Source organism: Procambarus clarkii, chromosome 76, assembly GCF_040958095.1.
Source record: "Procambarus clarkii isolate CNS0578487 chromosome 76, FALCON_Pclarkii_2.0, whole genome shotgun sequence".
Classification (NCBI taxonomy): domain Eukaryota; kingdom Metazoa; phylum Arthropoda; class Malacostraca; order Decapoda; family Cambaridae; genus Procambarus; species Procambarus clarkii.
The window spans coordinates 28,344,556-28,366,119 of record NC_091225.1 but is presented as its reverse complement, the minus strand read 5'-3'; the positions used below and the strand labels follow the sequence as shown (position 1 = coordinate 28,366,119).

Here is a 21,564-nt window from a genome sequence, read left to right as displayed (position 1 = left end):
CCCCGGGTGTTTGTCAGAATATCTCCCCAGAAGGTATGCTGACAGTTAAAATCCTCCAAAAGGAGCACAGGCTCTGGTAAAGAGTCCAACAGGTGTTTAGGATCATGAAGAGAAAGCGTAAAATTTGAGGGGAGATAAACGGAACAGACTGTATACCATTTACTCACAAAGATACGGACCACAAAACACTGAATGGGTAACTGAAAAAGTCGGGGGATGAAGGGAATATCACGACAGATCAAGAGAGCAGTAGAGTTATGCGCAGTAAAAGCTGGAGGAGAAAAGAGAAAGTAATAACTATGCCAAGTAAGTTTTATTGTTTTCTTTTGGGAGGGAGTTCTTTGGTTGTTCTACCTCTTCCCCTCACTTCATTACACACGCAAATCACAATAGCGTGATGCTTCAATGAACAAATCCACAAGGGCCGTGACGAGGATTCGAACCGTCAGAAGAGGTAGAACGGCCTATTGACATAGCTAGAGTGCATGGGGAAGTTGTGTAAAACCCTCGTTTGTGTCTCGGAGAGGCTGCAGGATTCAAGTAAGTTCAGTAAAACTTCTGGTTTCAACTCTTTTTACCATGTCGTAGCTCAGTCGATAAGGCAGCGTCTGCGATGATCTAAGACGTAGGTTCAAATCCTCGTCACGGTCCTTGTGGATTTTTTCATTGATGCATCACGCTATTGTGATTTCTGTGTGTTTTTGACAATATTCAAATGACTTATGCTGTATGAATCCTAATGTGCTTTATTAGATTTGATTTTTGTTTAAAGTCTTTTTGACACTCTGAACAGTGATATGGTTTCTCTCCTGTATGAATCCTCATGTGTTTTCTTTTATATGATTTTTGTGAAAAGTCTTTTTGACACACTGAACAGTGATATGCATTCTCTCCTGTATGAATCCTCATGTGTGTTATTAGATTTGATTTAAGTGAAAAGTCTTTTTGACATTCTGAACAGTGATATGGTTTCTCTCCTGTATGAATCCTCATGTGTGTTATTAGATTTGATTTAAGTGAAAAGTCTTTTTGACACTCTGAACAGTGATATGGTTTCTCTCCTGTATGAATCCTCATGTATCTTCTTAGATATGATTTTTGTGGAAAGTCTTTTTGACATTCTGAACAGTGATATGCATTCTCTCCTGTATGAATTCTCATGTGTGTTATTAGAGATGATTTTTGTGAAAAGTCTTTTTGACATTCTGAACAGTGATATGGTTTCTCTCCTGTATGAATCCTCATGTGTCTTCTTAGATATGATTTTTGTGGAAAGTCTTTTTGACATTCTGAACAGTGATATGCATTCTCTCCTGTATGAATTCTCATGTGTGTTATTAGAGATGATTTTTGTGGAAAGTCTTTTTGACACTCTGAACAGTGATATGGTTTCTCTCCTGTATGAATTCTCATGTGTGTTATTTGAGATGATTTTTGTGAAAAGTCTTTTTGACATTCTGAACAGTGATATGGTTTCTCTCCTGTATGAATCCTCATGTGTGTTATTAGATTTGATTTAAGTGAAAAGTCTTTTTGACACTCTGAACAGTGATATGGTTTCTCTCCTGTATGAATCCTCATGTGTCTTCTTAGATATGATTTTTGTGGAAAGTCTTTTTGACATTCTGAACAGTGATATGCATTCTCTCCTGTATGAATTCTCATGTGTGTTATTAGAGATGATTTTTGTGGAAAGTCTTTTTGACACTCTGAACAGTGATATGGTTTCTCTCCTGTATGAATTCTCATGTGTGTTATTAGAGATGATTTATGTGAAAAGTCTTTTTGACATTCTGAACAGTGATATGGTTTCTCTCCTGTATGAATCCTCATGTGTGTTATTAGATTTGATTTAAGTGAAAAGTCTTTTTGACACTCTGAACAGTGATATGGTTTCTCTCCTGTATGAATCCTCATGTGTCTTCTTAGATATGATTTTTGTGGAAAGTCTTTTTGACATTCTGAACAGTGATATGCACTCTCTCCTGTATGAATTCTCATGTGTGTTATTAGAGATGATTTTTGTGGAAAGTCTTTTTGACACTCTGAACAGTGATATGGTTTCTCTCCTGTATGAATTCTCATGTGTGTTATTTGAGATGATTTTTGTGAAAAGTCTTTTTGACATTCTGAACAGTGATATGGTTTCTCTCCTGTATGAATCCTCATGTGTGTTATTAGATTTGATTTAAGTGAAAAGTCTTTTTGACACTCTGAACAGTGATATGGTTTCTCTCCTGTATGAATCCTCATGTGTCTTCTTAGATATGATTTTTGTGGAAAGTCTTTTTGACATTCTGAACAGTGATATGCATTCTCTCCTGTATGAATTCTCATGTGTGTTATTAGAGATGATTTTTGTGGAAAGTCTTTTTGACACTCTGAACAGTGATATGGTTTCTCTCCTGTATGAATTCTCATGTGTGTTATTAGAGATGATTTATGTGAAAAGTCTTTTTGACATTCTGAACAGTGATATGGTTTCTCTCCTGTATGAATCCTCATGTGTGTTATTAGATTTGATTTAAGTGAAAAGTCTTTTTGACACTCTGAACAGTGATATGGTTTCTCTCCTGTATGAATCCTCATGTGTCTTCTTAGATATGATTTTTGTGGAAAGTCTTTTTGACATTCTGAACAGTGATATGCATTCTCTCCTGTATGAATTCTCATGTGTGTTATTAGAGATGATTTTTGTGGAAAGTCTTTTTGACACTCTGAACAGTGATATGGTTTCTCTCCTGTATGAATTCTCATGTGTGTTATTAGAGATGATTTTTGTGAAAAGTCTTTTTGACATTCTGAACAGTGATATGGTTTCTCTCCTGTATGAATCCTCATGTGTGTTATTAGATTTGATTTAAGTGAAAAGTCTTTTTGACACTCTGAACAGTGATATGGTTTCTCTCCTGTATGAATCCTCATGTGTCTTCTTAGATATGATTTTTGTGGAAAGTCTTTTTGACATTCTGAACAGTGATATGCATTCTCTCCTGTATGAATTCTCATGTGTGTTATTAGAGATGATTTTTGTGGAAAGTCTTTTTGACACTCTGAACAGTGATATGGTTTCTCTCCTGTATGAATCCTCATGTGTGTTATTAGAGATGATTTTTGTGAAAAGTCTTTTTGACATTCTGAACAGTGATATGGCTTCTCTCCTGTATGAATCCTCATGTGTGTTATTAGATTTGATTTCCGTGTAAAGTTTTTTTGACACACTGAACAGTGATATGGTTTCTCTCCTTTATGAATCCTTGTGTGTGTGTTATTAGCCATAATTTATTTTTAAAGTCTTTCAGGCACATTCTACAGTGATATGACTTTTCTCCTGAACGGTCACTTATTTATATTTTGATATTTTTTAAAGTAGTTGTAGTACATTACTACTACTAAAGTAGTAGTAATGTATTTATTTTTTTCTCAAAATGTTTTGTATGCTATTATGCGAGATGTTTTCATAATATAATTTTAAACATTCAACACTGATGACATTTTTCTTTTGAATAAATATTTGTACAGTTTTCTTGATTGTATAAACCTTTACAGCTATTTGATCCAATAAGCAAGTATTATCTAATGAAATATTCTACATTTCATTAGTTAAGTCTTGTAGACAATTATTACTAGTATTTGTCTCCTTTATAAATTGTTGTGTTCTTTATAAATCTTAGTAATATATTTTTTATATAATTTTAAATGCATGAGCTTTTATTTATTACTAAAGCAAATATTGTTAAGAGATGCCAAAAACACTTGGACTGTCGGATACATAAATAATTCAAGTAACTACATAGTAATCAGTATAGAGTAACCAGAATAGAGCACACAGGTTATAGTGTTAACTCTGTTGTCAACAGATGGCATTCAATATCAGATAAGCAATTGGAATAATCTAACTTTTGTAGGAATATAAAGCAATTTAATTACTTGTCAAAGACACAAGAGAATGGAAAAAAGTTACAATATGTAAACCACAGGTATTATTCATAAATAGTAAGATAATATTGTGCTTATTATATTATAAAATGTGCTAGACATAAAATATACTCTACAATATTTCCTGTGAATCAGCAAGTGTAAAAGCAAACATACAAATCTACGTCTCCACATGCGTTCACCAGCAGGAAAGTTAGTGTCTGTGTATAACTTTGTAAACATTACAAACAAATCTTGTGGCAATTTTTTTTTTTAAGATTTAGCAAAATGTCTTTGTATAGGAAAATTAAATATATTATAAATTTATTTATAATTATACTGTTTTATCATACTGTACATATAGCAACAGCAGAGAGGGATGGTTTATTATAAATACAGCCACAGTATTAAGATGTTTCACTACAGAACCTTATTATAAACATCACCACAGAACTATGGGATGTCTTATTATATATATAACCACAGAACTGAGGGATGTCTTATTATATATATAACCACAGAACTGAGGGATGTCTTATTATAAATATAACCACAGAACTGATGGATGTCTTATTATAAATATAACCACAGCACAAGAGTCAGGTACAGTGGACCCTCATGTGGTCTGTCATTTGCAAAAATATATGTATGTGATTTTTACAAGAACTTACTGATCCAATGTACCATGCACATTGTTATTTTTAAATCCCCTATACATTCATGTAAATATGTAAATAAATAAATAAATTCTGAGCATAAAGAACACTGATATATTATCTTATTTGGAGAGCCTTTTGAGCTTAAGAGCAAATTACCTAAGAAAAAATTCATAATTACTATACAGTATAAAGATTATTTATTTTAAATGCTTTTTCAACATTTACAATGGCTCACATAGGAGAAAAAGTATGTAATGTTTTAAAACTGAAAATATATATTAAACTTTTTTATATTAGAACCTGATTATAAAAATAATTAATTTGAAAATCTTAAAATGTTTTCTTGCCAAACAATAGTATTAAAAACAATACTGTACCACATACACAATGAACTAATACCGAGATTTTAAAATTAATGATACACCAAATTTAATTTAAATACACATTTTCTTTGTTACCATAGTGCATGAGATGTTAATAATGCATGACATATTGATAATACATATAGTCATTCACATGAGTGTGCTGAAGACAGTCTTACCCATCTACATGTAGTATTTCTTACACCATAATGTGTTTCATAATGCTGCTGACAACACGTATGCAGTATATCTGACAGTCTGTGTGGATGCTGACACTGCAGGTATTATTCAATACCACTGGGTCCTGACACTGCAGGTATTATTCAATACCACTGGGTCCTGACACTGCAGGTATTATTCAATACCACTGGGTCCTGACACTGCAGGTATTATTCAATACCACTGGGTCCTGACACTGCAGGTATTATTCAATACCACTGGGTCCTGACACTGCAGGTATTATTCAATACCACTGGGTCCTGACACTGCAGGTATTATTCAATACCACTGGGTCCTGACACTGCAGGTATTATTCAATACCACTGGGTCCTGACACTGCAGGTATTATTCAATACCACTGGGTCCTGACACTGCAGGTATTATTCAATACCACTGGGTCCTGACACTGCAGGTATTATTCAATACCACTGGGTCCTGACACTGCAGGTATTATTCAATACCACTGGGTCCTGACACTGCAGGTATTATTCAATACCACTGGGTCCTGACACTGCAGGTATTATTCAATACCACTGGGTCCTGACACTGCAGGTATTATTCTTCTGGTGACTGTAGGAGCTGTGAAAGAAAGGATTGAGAGATGACCAAGTCGTTTAAAGTCAACAAATACCAAATACAGAATCTTTGAAATCTAGTAAAGATTTCCCAAATAGGATTTTTTTTTAATAATTCCAATACTATAATGGGTCTTTCTCCAAATAAAACAAAGATATACAGTATAGGTAAAATATAGAAGCCAGCAGACTGTAAACAGGTACAAATCCCTGCACACAGGAATCTTAGCAGATACAGTACATAGAAAAAGGCAAACATAATTCCAATCTACAAAAATGGTATCCGAGAAGACCCTCTAAATTATAAACCCGTATCATTAACAAGTATGGTAGTTAAAACATTAGAAAAAAATAGCTAACACCAAATGGGTTGATCCATTGTTAACACAACAATGGGTAGAACACCTGGAGAATACAATAATGACATCATAATGGACAGACGGTATGGTTTTCGAACAGGAAGATCCTGTGTAACAAATCTACTTAGTTTTTATGAATCACAGAGATTCTACAGGAAAGAGATGGTTGGCCAACTGTCTATCTGGACCTAAAAGACCAGCATTGATGTAATGAAATGCCATCTTCTGGGTGAGACCAGAGGCTCCCTGGAGCTATCCGGGCTGATATGAGTGAATTAGACCGTGGCATCAGCCAAGTGAATGGAGTTCTTAGGCCTAACAGGGACCACAAACCAGAACCTAGGCCCCCCTCAGAGAGGCACGAGGAGCAATGGCCTATAGAAAGCCTCGTGAGGTTGGAAGCATTCTATGTCTGCCATCGACCAAGACAGGCACCAAAGAAAGGTGGGTACCCCAAAGCAAACCCTATCTGATTAAAAAAACCAGCGTTGAATGTAATGAAACGCCATTTTCTGGGTGAGTCCCGGAGGCTCCCTGGAGCTATCCATGGCTGATATGGATACCCTAACTATTTTGCATCAGTCGATGTGGGTGGCGTTCTAGGCCTACCGGGGACCATGAGCCAGAACCTGGTCCCCCTCAGAGAGGCATGGGGAGCAATGGCCCATAGAATTGCACATGTGATTTGGAGCATTCTATATCTGCCATCGACCGGGACAGGCACCCAGAAAGGTAAGCGCCATAAAACAAACCCTTATTCTGGTTAACAACAAAAATCGACAAACAAGTGGACAGAACTCCCCCAGGAAAATGAACTAACAAGCATGATGTCACACGAGCCTCGCCGCCGCATGTCTGCGCAACTCCCCCCTCCCCGGGAGGGGGAAGGGGGAGCCCCAGACCCCTGCGCCGGCGATCCCCGCCCCAGTTCTGAGGCTGGATATCAAAACCGCAAAAAAAAAACGCCGACCGGAGGGCGGGAGGGTGCCTGGGGAGCCTCCGGGACTCACCCAGAAAATGGCGTTTCATTACGTTCAACGCTGGTTTTCTGGGGGGAGCTCCTACGGCTTCCCGGAGCTTATTCACCAAAGACTACCTAAGAAAACAAGGGGACATACCCGGGAGGCGGTCGGTGAACCACACCTCAACACGAAGTTGAGACAACCCAAGGACCCCTCCGGAAAGCAGCAGGCACATCATTCGCTAGAAAAAGGGAGAACGGCTGCAGACGAAGAGACCTATGACCATGACCACAGGAGCCAAAAACCACTGCGCCTGAGAAGAGCATGAAGCTCTGCCACACGACCCCCAGAGGCCAATGCCAACATAAAAAGAGAGCCGAGGCAAAGCAAACCTGAACCGAAGGAGCCACAACAACCAAGGAGAAGAAAAACAGGAGAGCACCCTTTCCAAAGACCAGAACGGTACAGGCAGTGCATGAGCAGGCCGGAGGTGAAACAATGCATGAGACAGCCTGCGAAACGGCACAGAAGGAACATCGATACCAAAAGCTAGCAGCAGAAACCAAGGTGCCAGACCCAGGAACGGCCCCAATGCGCCTCTACATCCTCCGCAAGCCAATCCTATGACAGCCCCAGGAGGGAAAAGAAAATGCAGGACCAAAACCGAAAATGCCACAAGCATGCAAGTCCACCGCCACAAGTGCAGCCGACAGGGAAGGATCCCGCATAAGGAGCCTCCTCGCACCAACATCCCGCAGAAGGGCAGGAGCGAAAAAGACTCATTAAGAGGAGCAAAATCGCCCCCATGAAAATGAGTAGTGCCGAGACAGGCGCTAAGAGAAGAGATATGAACAGAATAACAAGGCCAAACACCCAGAAACTGCCTGGAATAGGACCCACAAGCCCTAGAAAAGACCAGAGGGAAGCTCAACCGAATGACGACAGACGTACCAGAAAACGGGAAGGAGCAAAACCGTCCCGAACCTTCCGAGAACAAAAAGAAGCAAACACAAAGGACGAAGGCACAAAAACCCCATCACACCCGAGACCAAAAGTCATGCAGAAACCCCAAGAAGAGGGGGACATGACGGAGAAGGCCCGTCCCGGAAAAAAGGGGCGAAGACCGTAGAAAAACACCCACCGACAGGACAGAAGCAAAGGGCACAATGGACAAGGAAACCGAGCCCAGGGAGGGGCCGACGCCCACAAAGCACGTGCGGAAAGGGGGGAACAGAAAAACCCCACACTACAAAACCGCAAGCCCCGCCCAGAGGGGTAGAAATACCCCGGCGGGGACCAACGGGGCCTGAGGCCCCTCACGTTAGCCCCCCCCCCAGCCCCGGGAACCCACCCTGCAGGCCCTGGGGCCGAGCTGTCCCCCCAAAGCCCCAGCGTCAAGAAAAACCCCGGGGCAGCCGTGAAAAACACTAAGGAAGGGAGCCACTAGGCTCTGGAACTTGAACCAAAATCGGAGGATAGGCGAGGGGCGAGACGAAGACCCCAAGCTCATCCCCAGCCAGCTCAACGAGGCGAGGACAACGAGGACAGGACAGAGAATCCAAGGAACATGGAAAAACCAGGCCCGGCACAGCAAGACCTGGCAAGGAAGGAGGGCCCCAGAAGGAGCACGGAAGGGCCGAACAAAATGCCACAACCAACCCCGACACGCAGCCGCAGTACCAAAACCACAGCAGAACGTCACCACACTCCCTGAGGAAGCAACAGAGAAGATAAAGATAAATCGGAACATGAGTGGCACACAAGGGGACACAGGCGGAAACCGAGCACCCAACTGAGCCACAGGGACGGTAGAAGAAACGTGATGCAGTGGAACAGGCAATCGAAGGAACACATTAGGCAGCCCAACTAGGGCTGTCCCCATACACAGCCCCAAGAGCAGAAACGAGAGCGCCCATGAAGCACAGAATCCGCTCGACAGGCGAACGACAGGGGAGAGGCAGGAACCAAAGAGCCAGAATCCCAATCCTGCAAGCACAAGGAGGCGAGCACAAAACGCCCTCGACACAGGAAAACGTACCACCGAACAGGCAACCCCACTGTTGCACCGTGGAACAAGGTGGAGGCGGGGCCCCGAACTCCAGCAAGGTTAGACAAGCATAGGAGAGGGGCAGGAGGAGTACAGGCAGGAGCCGTCTCAGATGGGCCAAGAGGCCACCCGCAGACACTCAGTGAACCGAGGAAGGGAATCAGGTGTAGAGAACAAGAGCTGCCCTGTATGGGCTAATAGCCCTGCAGTAGGCACCTCAGGGTGGTACGGTCCACGTTCTCAAGTATGTATGTACACCCATTCCTACTTCCAAAAACAAAAACAGCGTCAGGACGAAGGAGACGCCATACCGCACCAACCCACCTGCAGAACATAGGCTCTGTGGGCCATGACGCAAGCCTATGAGTCCATAGCCGCCGGAGGCGGCCAGGGTACCCATGCTGGAGAGGAGAAGGGGAGCAGCGAAGGAGGCTCCCCACCCTAGAATGCAGGGAAAAAACCTTGTGACTTCCCCACAGCGGCACTCCAGAACACCCCCAAAGCAACGGGGCACGGATTGTATTAAGAAAAGAGCGAGAGGCGAAGCCCCCTGAGAGAAATGGATGCAGAACACCACGTGTGCACACCGCCTGGAGCCAAAACAAACTCCCACAGCATATGCGCAGGACGCGAAAGAAAAGTAGCCCATCAAGGCGAGAAGTAGCCCAACCGGCGACAAGGAGCCCAACCGGCGGCAAGGAGCCCAACCGGCGGCAAGGAGCCCAACCGGCGGCAAGGAGCCCAACCGGCGGCAAGGAGCCCAACCTGCGGCAAGGAGCCCAACCGGCGGCAAGGAGCCCAACCGGCGGCAAGGAGCCCAACCGGCGGCAAGGAGCCCAACCGGCGGCAAGGAGCCCAAACCGCTACAATACAAGCAGCCCAAACTGCTACAAGGAGCCCAAACCGCTACAAGGAGCCCAAACCGCTACAAGGAGCCCAAACCGCTACAAAGGAGCGCAAACAGCTACAAGGAGCCCAAACAGCTACAAGGAACCAGTATGGAGGCAAATTCCGGGACACGCAGGAGGTAAGCCGCAAAGGCCAACTGCACCACAGGCGAAGAGATGCGGGTAGCCGAAAACCTCTGGAAGACAGAACCGAAAAACCACAGGGACACGGAACCGACCCGGGGAGGAGCAGAACCCAAGCCCAAAGAGTACGCAGTACGGGGGAAAGAAAACCCCACTCCTCGCAACAGTAAGCCCCGCTCAGAAGGACGGAAATCCAGGCGAGGTGCAATGGAGCCCAAAGCCCCCCCTCCCCAACCCTAGGAGCCTCTACAACAGGCCCCAGGGCCAAGTCGCCCTCCAAAGCCCCGGCCCCACAAGAAAAAGCCGGGGCAGCCGAGAGAGCTGGAAGAGAAGGGGCCCACTGGTTAGACCCCGGAGCATCGGCCTGGAGGAACAGACTCAAATGCCTCCGCAGCTACCCCGGACGGGGCAACCCCCGAAACTGCCCAAGTCTCAGAACCTCTAACCCCGCCTCGACCCCGAAGCCTGCAGATGCGTAGGGGCCGGAAGCAGGAGGGAGAAAAACAAGGGGGAAGTGGAAGGAACCAAGGCCGAAGGAACCAAGGCCAAAGCAACCAAAACCCCCAAGTCTGGGTCCCTACACAAAGCGGGGCAGCATCGTGGCGTCCTAGGAAGCGACAAACCCGAGCGCGTTGCAACAACCTACCTTGCAACGCGCGAGCTGCCTGCACCCACGGGAATTCATCAGCAGACTGGGTGAATGGAGTCACGAACAAGCAACAAAGCTCGCAGGACTCAGGGTCGAATGTGTCACCGACCCAACAGGCAGCATGACGGAGGCAAAAAACAAGGAGAGTCACCCTAAGACAAAGGGACAGAGCAACCCTCAACTCGCACAAAGCGAGAGGGGATGCAAGGGTCTCCACTATCGGACCCGAGAGCCCCCGGGGGGTTTCCCAGGGCTCCTAGACTGGGTCTGCTAAGGGTTATCCCAGGCAGGGCACTGCCAACTGGCGCCCCAAACTACCAAGCAAACTGCTAAAGCTGAACCCACGGGACGTGTCCACCCATGAGGGCGAAGCAGGGGGGTGCCACCACACAAACAAACCTAATATAAGGGGGGGGGGGAACACAAGGCAGACCCCCCTACCAAGGTAAACAAGGGAGGAAAACCCCCAAACACTTGGGGCAGCTAAATGCCAAGCAGCAAAAAGCCAACAGAGGTAGACTCAAGGTGATTTGTGGAAGGCAACCCCAAGCCCCAAGGGTGGTACTTACAGGGCACTCAGGGAAGGTGACCCTAAGCACATGCAGGCCGAGTACCTGAGAATACTACTCCCAGCTCACACGACCACCGTAGGAGCAGCACTGCAAACAAGTCACAGCACTGAGACAAGACCGGAGCTGGAGCCACACGACCGTGCATTATCCCATCAGCCGAGGAACTGGGGCGGGGATCGCCGGCGCAGGGGTCTGGGGCTCCCCCTTCCCCCTCACGGGGAGAGGGGAGTTGCGCAGACATGCGGCGCGGCTCGTGTGACATCATGCTTGTTAGTTTGTTTTCCTGGGGGAGTTCTGTCCACTCGTTTGTCGATTTTTGTTGTTAACCAGAATAGGGGTTTGTTTTGTGGGGCTTACCTTTCTGGGTGCCTGTCCCGATCAATGGCAGATACAGAATGCTCCAAATCACATGTGCATTTCTATGGGCCATTGCTCCCCGTGCCTCTCTGAGGGGGCTAGGTTCTGGCTCGTGGTCCCCGGTAGGCCTAGAACTCCACCCACATCGACTGATGCAAAATAGTTAGGGTATCCATATCAGCCATGGATAGCTCCGGGGAGCCGTAGGGGCTCCCTCCAGAAATTGCTACTGAAAGCCAAACTGTTGAGAAGAACTCTCCAAACTAAAAACGAACAAACGAGCATGATGTCACAACCATCTCCGTGCCACTGTCAGTGCAGCTTCCCCACTTCTGCAGAAGGGGGAAGGGGGAGCTCCAGACCTCCCACACCGCTATCACCCCAAGTCAGAGCTGGATGTCAAACTGTGAAAAACCTCCGACCGGAGGAAGGGAGGGTTGCCGGGAAGACTCCAGTGTCTAACCCAAAAAATGGTGTTTCATTACATTCAACGCTAGTTTTCTGGGGGAGCCTCTTTGGCTTCCCGGAGCTACTTAACCAAAGATAAAAACAAGAGGGACTTTCACGGGAGGAGGTCGCCACTCGCTCCAGGGGCACCATGCAAGCGCTCGCTTCCAAGAGAAGCCGGACCTGGGACAAAGAAGTCATCCGAAAACAGGAGCAATAGACCCAGGGGTTCAGATGGAACAAGTCCAGAATGTACCGCAAGTTCCGCACAGTCTCGTTTCAGAACCAGGAAACAGGCGGGAAACCGACCTGAGGGATGAGGACTTTTGTCCACACCCAAGCAAACCCACTCCAAGATGACCCAACAGAGAGAGAGAGAGCCTGCCCTGCCAGCTCCAAGCCCCCCGAAGAAGGAGGGGCCACCCAATGCCACTGCAAGCCGCATGAAGAGACCCGAAAAGCCGACAAATCGTGGGACCAGGCGTGAGCAAACTGTACGAACCTCTCCCCCCCAATTGCCTCGTCAATAGGATGACCAACGAAAGGGCCGAAGCCCCCTTATGAAAAGCCGATAGATGAGCAGAGCAATTACCGCTCCAACCAGACGTCGTCGGCCCGGAAGGCTGTTCCGACTCTGAAAATGGCACCACTGGCATACCACGACAAGAGGAACCTCGAACCCTGGGGCATAACCCTTTTGGGAAGAAACCCCACGGGCCCCCCTAAGAACCAAAAAGTCCAAGATGGGACGACAACTAGAAACCTCCGTTTGCAGAAACTGCACCATCGCATACTCTGCAAACAGAAAGGACAAAATGGGCATAGAAAACCTAAGAGCCAGAGCTCAAGCGGATTCCAAGGATTGAGCGAGCACCGCCTGATGGCACCCAAAACGAGAAGCAAAAAACAGAGACACTGCCTCCCTCAGGATCGGCACAAACAGCTTCAACAAGGCAGCCGATGCCCGCACCACTGCGACCAACGTACCAGAACTAGGATGAGCAACCAACCCCTCTATGTCCTCCTTAAGCCAGTCCGAAGACAGCTTGAGAAGGGAAAAGAAACGCAAGACCGAAGCCTAATGGTCACAGATGAGTATAAGTCCTCAGCAACCAGGGTAGCCGAAAGGAAGGGAACCTGCACGCGAAGCTACACAGGCTGACATCCCAAAGAAGGACAGGGATGTCCGTGACACTGCTACAAACAAGCAGTGAAGCGTTCAATCTCGCCCCCCGGGTAAATCTGAACAACTGTCAGGGCCTCTCGCCACTGAAGCATGTGGGACCGACAGAACGTATGCCATACCGCCATTGAAAATACAGGCTATTTTGCCAAAGAGGACGACTCCGGAACCTCGTAACGCACCCAGTAAAGAAAGGAAAAACCGATCACAAATGAGGCAGGATCCATTATCGAGGCACAATCCAGGTCGTGCAAGAGATGGCCTCGAGCCACAATGGCCTCCCGCACCTAATGGGGCACGATGCGGGAAGCCGAAAACCTCCGGAAGCGAGGAACAGAAGTACCAGAAGGATCCCAGGGAGGGGTTGATGCTATATCAAAATCGTATAGGGAGGGAGAGGATAAGAAAACCCCACCCCCCTGCAACAACAAGCTTCGCTCATAGGGTACCAACACCCAAGCGGGGTCAAATGGAGCCCAAGCCCCCCCAAGTCAACCCCCTCCCTTGCCTCGGGAACCTCCACATTAGGACCCGAGGCCGAGTCGTCCTGCAAACCCTGTGCCTCAAGAGATAAGGCAGAGTCCACCGGAAAAGTTGGAACAAACAGGGCCCACTGGTCACACCCAGAAGCACCGGCTGGAGAAAAAGGCTCGAATGCCTCCGTCATCACACCAGAAGGAGCATCCCCTGAAACTGCCCGAATCTCACCACCAACTAAACCCTGCCCTGACTCTGAAACCCTTAAACACTTCAGAACTGGGTGCAGAGGGTCGAAGAACAGCAGGGGAAGGACAAGGGAGGCATGGACGAAACAAAGTTGAGGCGATAACAACCCCAAGTTCGAATCCCTATATGCAAAACTGGGCAGGCTCGTGGCATCCGGGTTAGTAACCAACCCAGCGCACTGCAGCAACCTAAAACATGCATGCAACGCCGAAGCTGCCTGCACCCGAGTATTAAGATCAGTGGATTGGATGAACTGGAGTACAAGCAAGGAAAACCACTCGCAGGACTCCGGGTCAAAGGTGCCACGGACCCAACAGGCAGCATGAGGGAGGCACAAATTGGTGATTGTCATCCTGAGACAAGGGGACAGAGCAACCCTCAAACTCTCACAAAGTGAGATGGGACCCAGAGAATGCATCCATCGGACCACGGAGCCCTAAAGGGGGTTTCCAGGGCCCTTACATGCTCTGCTAAGGGAAGCCCAGGCAAGATACTGATAACTGGCACCCCAAACTATCCAGCGAACTACTAACAGTTGAACCCTTGGGAGGTGTACACTCACAGGGACCTAGTAGGACCACCAATTTATATAGAAGGGGTACCAACACCAAGGGGCAGACCCCCACCAGGCAGGAAACAAAAATAAAAGAAAACCCCTGCATGAGGGACAACGACCCGGTGAAAACTAGCTGCACAGTACCTTGCGCCCCTACCAGTGACAAAACAAGTGGTGCAAGAAACACCCCAGCTGACACCAAGGCAATTAAGCAATTACCGAGAAGCAAAAGATTCTACAGAGGCAGACCCCAAGCGACTTGTGGAAGATAACCCCAAGCCACAAGGGCAATACCTACTGGGCACCTAGGGAAAGGAACCCTAGGCATATGCAGCCCCGAGTACTTGTGAAATTACTCCTGGTTCACACACCACCACAGAACAGGACCACACCACAAGGCACAGCACTGGAAATGACTTGAGCTCAATCAGGGCATTAGTCAATGGAGTTCAGCCTACCGGGGACCATGAACCAGAACCTGGCCCCCCTCAGAGAGGTACAGGGAGGAATGGCCCTGGAAAACACCCCATGGTTGGGGGTTTTCCTTATCTGCCATCCAATGGGGTTAGGCACCCAGAAAAGTAGGCATAACAAAACAGACCCCACATGGTAAGAAAACTGCAACCAAAAACCGGAGAGGCAAAACACCCACCAGTCCCAAGTTAACAAGGGAAACAAGCAAACATCACACTTTGCCGTCGCACCACTCGTAAGCACAGCCATCCCCTCCCCGAGAGGGTGATGGGGGAGCCCCGGACCCCTTGTGCTGGCTACCTAGCAATCCAGTTCGGAAGCTAAGCATCCAAACAATGAGAAAAAAAAAAACATCAGCAGGAGGGAGGGAGGGAGGGTGACTGGGAGCCTCCAGGGATCACTGAGAACTTTTCGACCTCCAAAAGCACTGCGCCTGAATATTGACCCAAGAAATGGCAAACACGGCAGCCAAAGCAGCAAACTTCCTAACGTCATGGCCGTGCGGACAGATAGCAGGCTGGCTAGACTTAACCACCATGCTGTACGGCCATAATAAAGGACAATTCTGTGGTGAGCCGAAAATAAATTCTGCGCAAAAAATTATTTTCTCTTGTTAAATTGTAGCCTCTGATCACAGCAAAATAAGATTAAATATTGTATGTGACATACTATAGCCATGATGGAGCTGAGAAGTTGAGCAAATAATGGGCGCTGAGCGATAAAGCTCTCAGGGTCACTAGCAGACGCCACCTCACTCCCTCTTTCACCAACACCTCTCTCGGCAACATTCCTTCTCCCAACATACTCATTTTGCTGTTATTACACTATATACACACACATCATATACAGTATAAGAATCTACATTTGTTTTCAACATAGCGAACCACTAAGCTGGTATGCTGAGTCCAGACAATAACAGGCTGCCACACAGAATCAGTAGACGACGCTACCTCCCTCCCTCCCTCCCTCCCTCACCAAGATTACTCCTCCCACCATACTGCGAACAGGGCTAATTATCACCACAATCCTGCTATTATCAGAATCCTGGTCACTAAATCCTGTAAATTAATCATTTTCCACAAGTTTATTCTGTAAAGGAACATGAGAATTCATTTCAACATTCTAAGATGGACCAAACAATGGTAGGGTGCTGTGGCTACCTGCATAGTGCTGTGAACATCTTGAACAGAACATGAGAACATAAGAATAACGGTAACTGCAGAAGGCCTATTGGCCCATATGAGGCAGCTCCTATTTATAACCTCCCACTCATATACATGTCCAACCTATCCCACAACAGCATTGTGTTCACTGATATCTGGAAATTGTACAGTCTTTATCACAGTCAGGCTCCTCTCTAATACTATCATGGCTAAATAATACCAGTTACATATATATTTTTACAATTTTAGGCGATGCTGTGGTCACAAGCTGAACAGCGATGCTGTTAGCTCATGCTGTACTCACCTAATTGTACTCACCTAATTGTGCTTGCGGGGGTCGAGCTCTGGCTCTATGGTCCCGCCTCTCAACCGTCAATCAACAGGTGTACAGGTTCCTGAGCCTATTGGGCTCTATCATATCTACACTTGAAACTGTGTATGGAGTCAGCTTCCACCACCTCACTTCCTAATGCATTCCATTTGTCAACCACTCTGACACTAAAAATGTTCTTTCTTATATCTCTGTGGCTTATTTGGGCACTCAGTTTCCACCTGTGTCCCCTAGTGTGTGTGTGCCCCTTGTGTTAAATAGCCTGTCTTTATCTACCCTATCAATTCCCTTGAGAATCTTGAATGTGGTGATCATGTCCTCCCTAACTCTTGTGTCTTCCAGCGAAGTGAGGTTTAATTCCGTACCTCTCCTCGTAGCTCATACCTCTCAGCTCGGGTACTAGTCTGGTGGCAAACTGTGTGCCAACCTTGGTTGCTAACTCAGTACTGAGGGTCTCACACTTAAGAACGATTTTCTTTAAAAATGGGGTCTGTTTAAAGGAGTCCTGAGACACAGGATGTGAGCCTCGTATACCCGCAGAAGTTTTGAATCGCTCCCTATACCTGAGAGCGCCACTCTGCGCACCCCCGATCTAACCCCCAATCTGGTGCTCTGCGTACCCCCAATCTAATGCCTCAAGGCACTCTGCACAGTGCGGTGGTTAACCCTTAAATTGCACAACACTTTATATGACATGTTGAGTAATTGACGCACGGCTGCGCAATATAACGTTTTGGAGTACTACCCGCTATTTAAACTGAAGTTTAAATAAAAATAATATAACTCCATAAAAAATATGGAGTACTATTTAAACGGCCCACAGATACAAGGGGTTCACATCACCTTCTGCAGGGCTCTTGTAAACAGACGCCATTTAAAAAAAAATTGTCGGCAACATTCCCGGGTGTGGGGGCCTCAGTACTGAGTGAGCCACCAGGGCTGGCACAAGCAGCATGAGCTCACAACACTGCTGTTCAGCTTGTGACCACAGCTTCACCTAAAAATGTCAAAAATATATGTAACTGGTATTATTTAGCAATGATAGTATTACAGAAGACCCCTGACTGTGATAAAAATTACTAGGATTCTGACAATAGCAGGATTGGTGTGATAATTTGTGCTGTGCTGTGAGATGAGTAATGTTGCGGGTGGGAGGGCTGAAGCATCGACTGCCGAATCTGTGTGGCCACCTGTTGCTGTCTGCACTTACTATAGTACCCCTCACCATAGTGGTTTGCTATGGTGAACAAAACATGCAGATACTTATATATAATGTCTGTATATAGTGAATAAAAGCAAAAACAGTATAGTGGGAGGAGAATTTTGGTAAAGGAGTGAGTGGCAGCCAGTGGCTGGCTGGTGTGCCGGCCACTCCTTGCTGCTTTTTGACTCAGCATACCAACTTAGTGGTTTGTTATGGTAAAACACACATGTAGATACAGTATCGACTATTTAACAGTCTCTTATTTACCAATCTGCCGGTTCCATTGACCGGTTTGGGAGATCCGGTATCTGGAACCTCATATACCGTCTGGCGGTCGATATTGGGTTTGTTTCGGTATCGGCGGGCCCTCACATGGGAACGGGCCACCAACCTTGAAGGTATTGAGGGAGGGATGGGAGGTAGTGATTGAGGGGGAGAGGCAGGGAGGGATAGAAGCAGTGAGGGAGGGAGAGTGTTGGTACATCTACGCTTGTATGGTGAGTAAAGGCACAGAGATGTAGCTACTCACACAGTCAGCTAGTGGCGGTCGCCCTCACGGCCAGACGCACTAATATTTCTCCTACAACAATACTGTTTGTGGTGTTATTACGCTATATACACACATTATATATAAATATCTACCTGTTTTATTCACCATACTTGTACAAGTAAACTGGTATGGTGCCCAAAGACCATCGTGGTCATCAGTAAACAACATGATAAGTCCTGCAGACGACGCTCCACCCTCACCAAAATGGCGGCTCCCAACCTCCTACTCTCGCTGTTATCTCACACTATACACACGTTATATATAAGTATCTACATTTGTGTTCACCATAGCGAACCACTAAGCTGGTATGGTGAGTGCAGTCAATAAAAGGTGGCCACACACACTCAAAAGACAACGCCACCATCCTCCCTCCCACAGCATTACTCCTCCCTCCATGGCGCACAGCACCAAATATCACCACAATCCTGTTATTATCAGAACCCTGGTCAGTTTTATCACAGTCAGGGGTCTTCTGTAATAATATCATCGCTACATAATAGCATGAACAAGTATATTATGGCATTTTTAGGCGATGCTGTAGTCACAAGCTGAACAGCAGTGCTTTGAGCTCATGCTGCGTGCATCAGGCTTGGTAGCTGACTCAATACTGAGGCCCCTAACACCCGGGAGTTTGGCCCACGATTTTTTTTTAAAATGGCGTCTGTTTACAAGAGCCCTGATGAAGGTGTGGTGAATCCTGTGTATCCGCAGGCCATTTAAATCTTGCGTAGTACTCCAAAGCATCACATGATCCGATGCGCAATTTACTGCAAATCGGTCAAAGCATCATATGATGCGATGCGCAATTGAAGGGTTATGGAAACTTCAGTCTGTGCACATTGCTTTTAGGAAACTTATTTATTTGTTATTACATAATTACTAGTACTTATTTCATTTGTTTTTGGCAATGATTAATTGTTCTAAAATTTATGGTAATTCCTGTAACCAGGTGGTCCCTCCCGACGCTCCCCTCCCACCCTCCCGACACCACCCACCCACCCCACCACCTCCTTCACCATGCATCTATAGAGCCACAGGCAGACGGGATTAATACAGTACAAATTTTTATCCGGCCAAACCAGCTTTTATCCAGTTCCTGTGGCCATTTTGGCCGGATATTGAGAAAACTTTATCCGGTCACAATTTTGGCCGTATAAGGGCGTTTTCCGGATGTTCGAATCCCGGATAATCACGGGGTTACAGTATATACATACACACACTGTATATACCCATGTACATGTGTGTTCCCCATAGCGAACCACGAAGTTAGTATGGCGAGCAAAACAAGAGTGGCTGCCACACAGAGAGGGTACCTGAATTCTCTCCCTCCCTCCCTCACCACAATTCTTCCTTCCACAATACTACGCTCAACGCTAATTATAATCACAATCCTGATCACAAATTCCTGTAAATGAATAATTGACCACAAGTTTATTTTGAAAAGGAACCTAAAAAGTCGTTTGAAGATTCCTAGATGGACGAAATAATGCTGTGGTGCTGTGGCTAGTGCTGTGAACATCGTGAACAGCATTGAATCACTGATATTTGAACATTGTACCCAGTCATTATCACACTCAGGCTGTTCTATAATACTATAATGGCTAAATAATACAAGTTATATACAGTGGTACCTCGGAATGCGATTGTCCCTGTATGCGAGGTTTTCGGAAGGCGAGCAGTATTTACTCCAAAAATTTGTCTCAGAAGGCGAGGGTTACTTCGGGACGCGAGTTTGTTGATACGCGTACAGGCCGACCTAGCGCGTGGTGGTTCGGCGATCGTTGCCCCTCCGCCCCGCCGCCCCTCAGTTTACCATTGTCTCGCGCTCAGTGACTACCCCCACATCAATTCTTCTCGCAGATTTTCAGTGTTTTGTTGGATTTTTGGTGATTTGTCTATACAATTTGTTATTATATATCTCACCATGGGTCCCAAGAAAGCCAGTGGTAAGGATAAAGGCCAGAAAGCTCATGTGAGGATGACAATAGAGGAGAAACAAGAGATCATTCGGAAGCATGAGAACGGTACACGTGTTGTTGAACTTTGTAGGCAGTACAACAAAGCCACATCAACAATATGCACTATACTTAAGAAGAAAAATAAGATTATGGGTGCTAAAGTGGCAAAAGGAGTAAGAACATTAACGGCACAAAGACCACAAATACTTGAAGAAGTGGAAAAGTTGTTATTAATTTGGATACACGACAAGGAGTTGAGGGGTGATAGTGTTTCGGAGGCCATTATTTGTGAGAAAGCCAGGGTGTTGCACGAAGACCTTCTAAAGAATACCCCTGCAACGAGTGATGCAGATAAGAAAGAGTTTAAGGCAAGCAGGGGCTGGTTTGAAAAATTTAGAAAGAGAAGTGGTATCCATAGTGTTACAAGGCATGGGGTTATGTGATGTGATTATGGAAGGGGACTCCCCTTCCAAACAGTAACTCCTCTCCTCCTCCCCCCTCCTCACCATCTTCCATACGCCTACAGCACTCGACAGCAAGGTAAGTAATAACTGGAACACAGTTTTGTAGGTTTATTTAGATGAATTAGGTAAATTAGGTATAAAAATTTAGTTTGATGTGGGGTTTTTGGGGTAGTCAGGAACGGATTAATTCATTTCCCTTTATTTCTTATGGGGAAATTAACTTCGGAATGCGAGTTTTCGGAAGGCGAGGCGTCTCCAGGAACGGATTAAACTCGTATTCTGAGGTATGCCTGTATATATTATGACATTATTAGGCGATGCTGTGGTCACACGCTGAACAGCAGTGCTGTGCGCTCATGCTACGAGCACCAGCCTTGGTTGCTCACTCACTACTGAGACTCCCACACCTGAGAATGTGGACCACGATTTTTTTTAAAGATGGCGTCTGTTTACAAGAGCCCTGTGGAAGCTGATATGAACCCCATGTAGCCGCGGGAGTTTTGAATGGAACGTGAAAAATACAAATACCCGGAGGCACGTTGCGCACCTGAAGCCTGGGCCTGCAGGCGCGTTGCGCAGTTAAAGGGTTAAAGAGTGTGCAGAGGCTGAGGGATACCTACTGCAACAAGATTTTAATTGTGATGAAACAGGACTGTTCTGGAAAAGATTGCCTAAGAGGACATACATTACCAAGGAGGAAAAATCCTTGCACAGACACAAGCCTATAAAAGATAGGGTTACGCTTGTGCTGTGTTCAAATGCAAGTGGCGATTTGAAAATTAAACCCTTGCTAGTGTA

The 21,564-nt window shown here is 46.1% G+C and overlaps 1 protein-coding gene across 3 annotated transcripts in view; it reads right to left on the bottom strand.

The window, feature by feature from the left end:
* Window positions 1-328: 328 nt before the first annotated feature.
* LOC138357127 (zinc finger protein 850-like) overlaps window positions 329-21,564 on the bottom strand; it is a 98,092-nt gene continuing 76,856 nt past the window's right edge. For all 3 annotated transcript variants that reach the window (XM_069313768.1, XM_069313767.1, XM_069313769.1), the window contains one exon: window positions 329-5,737. In XM_069313768.1, the coding sequence (XP_069169869.1) occupies window positions 721-3,279 (2,559 nt within the window). In that variant the 5' untranslated portion in view covers window positions 3,280-5,737 and the 3' untranslated portion in view covers window positions 329-720. The remainder of the gene's footprint in view (window positions 5,738-21,564) is intronic.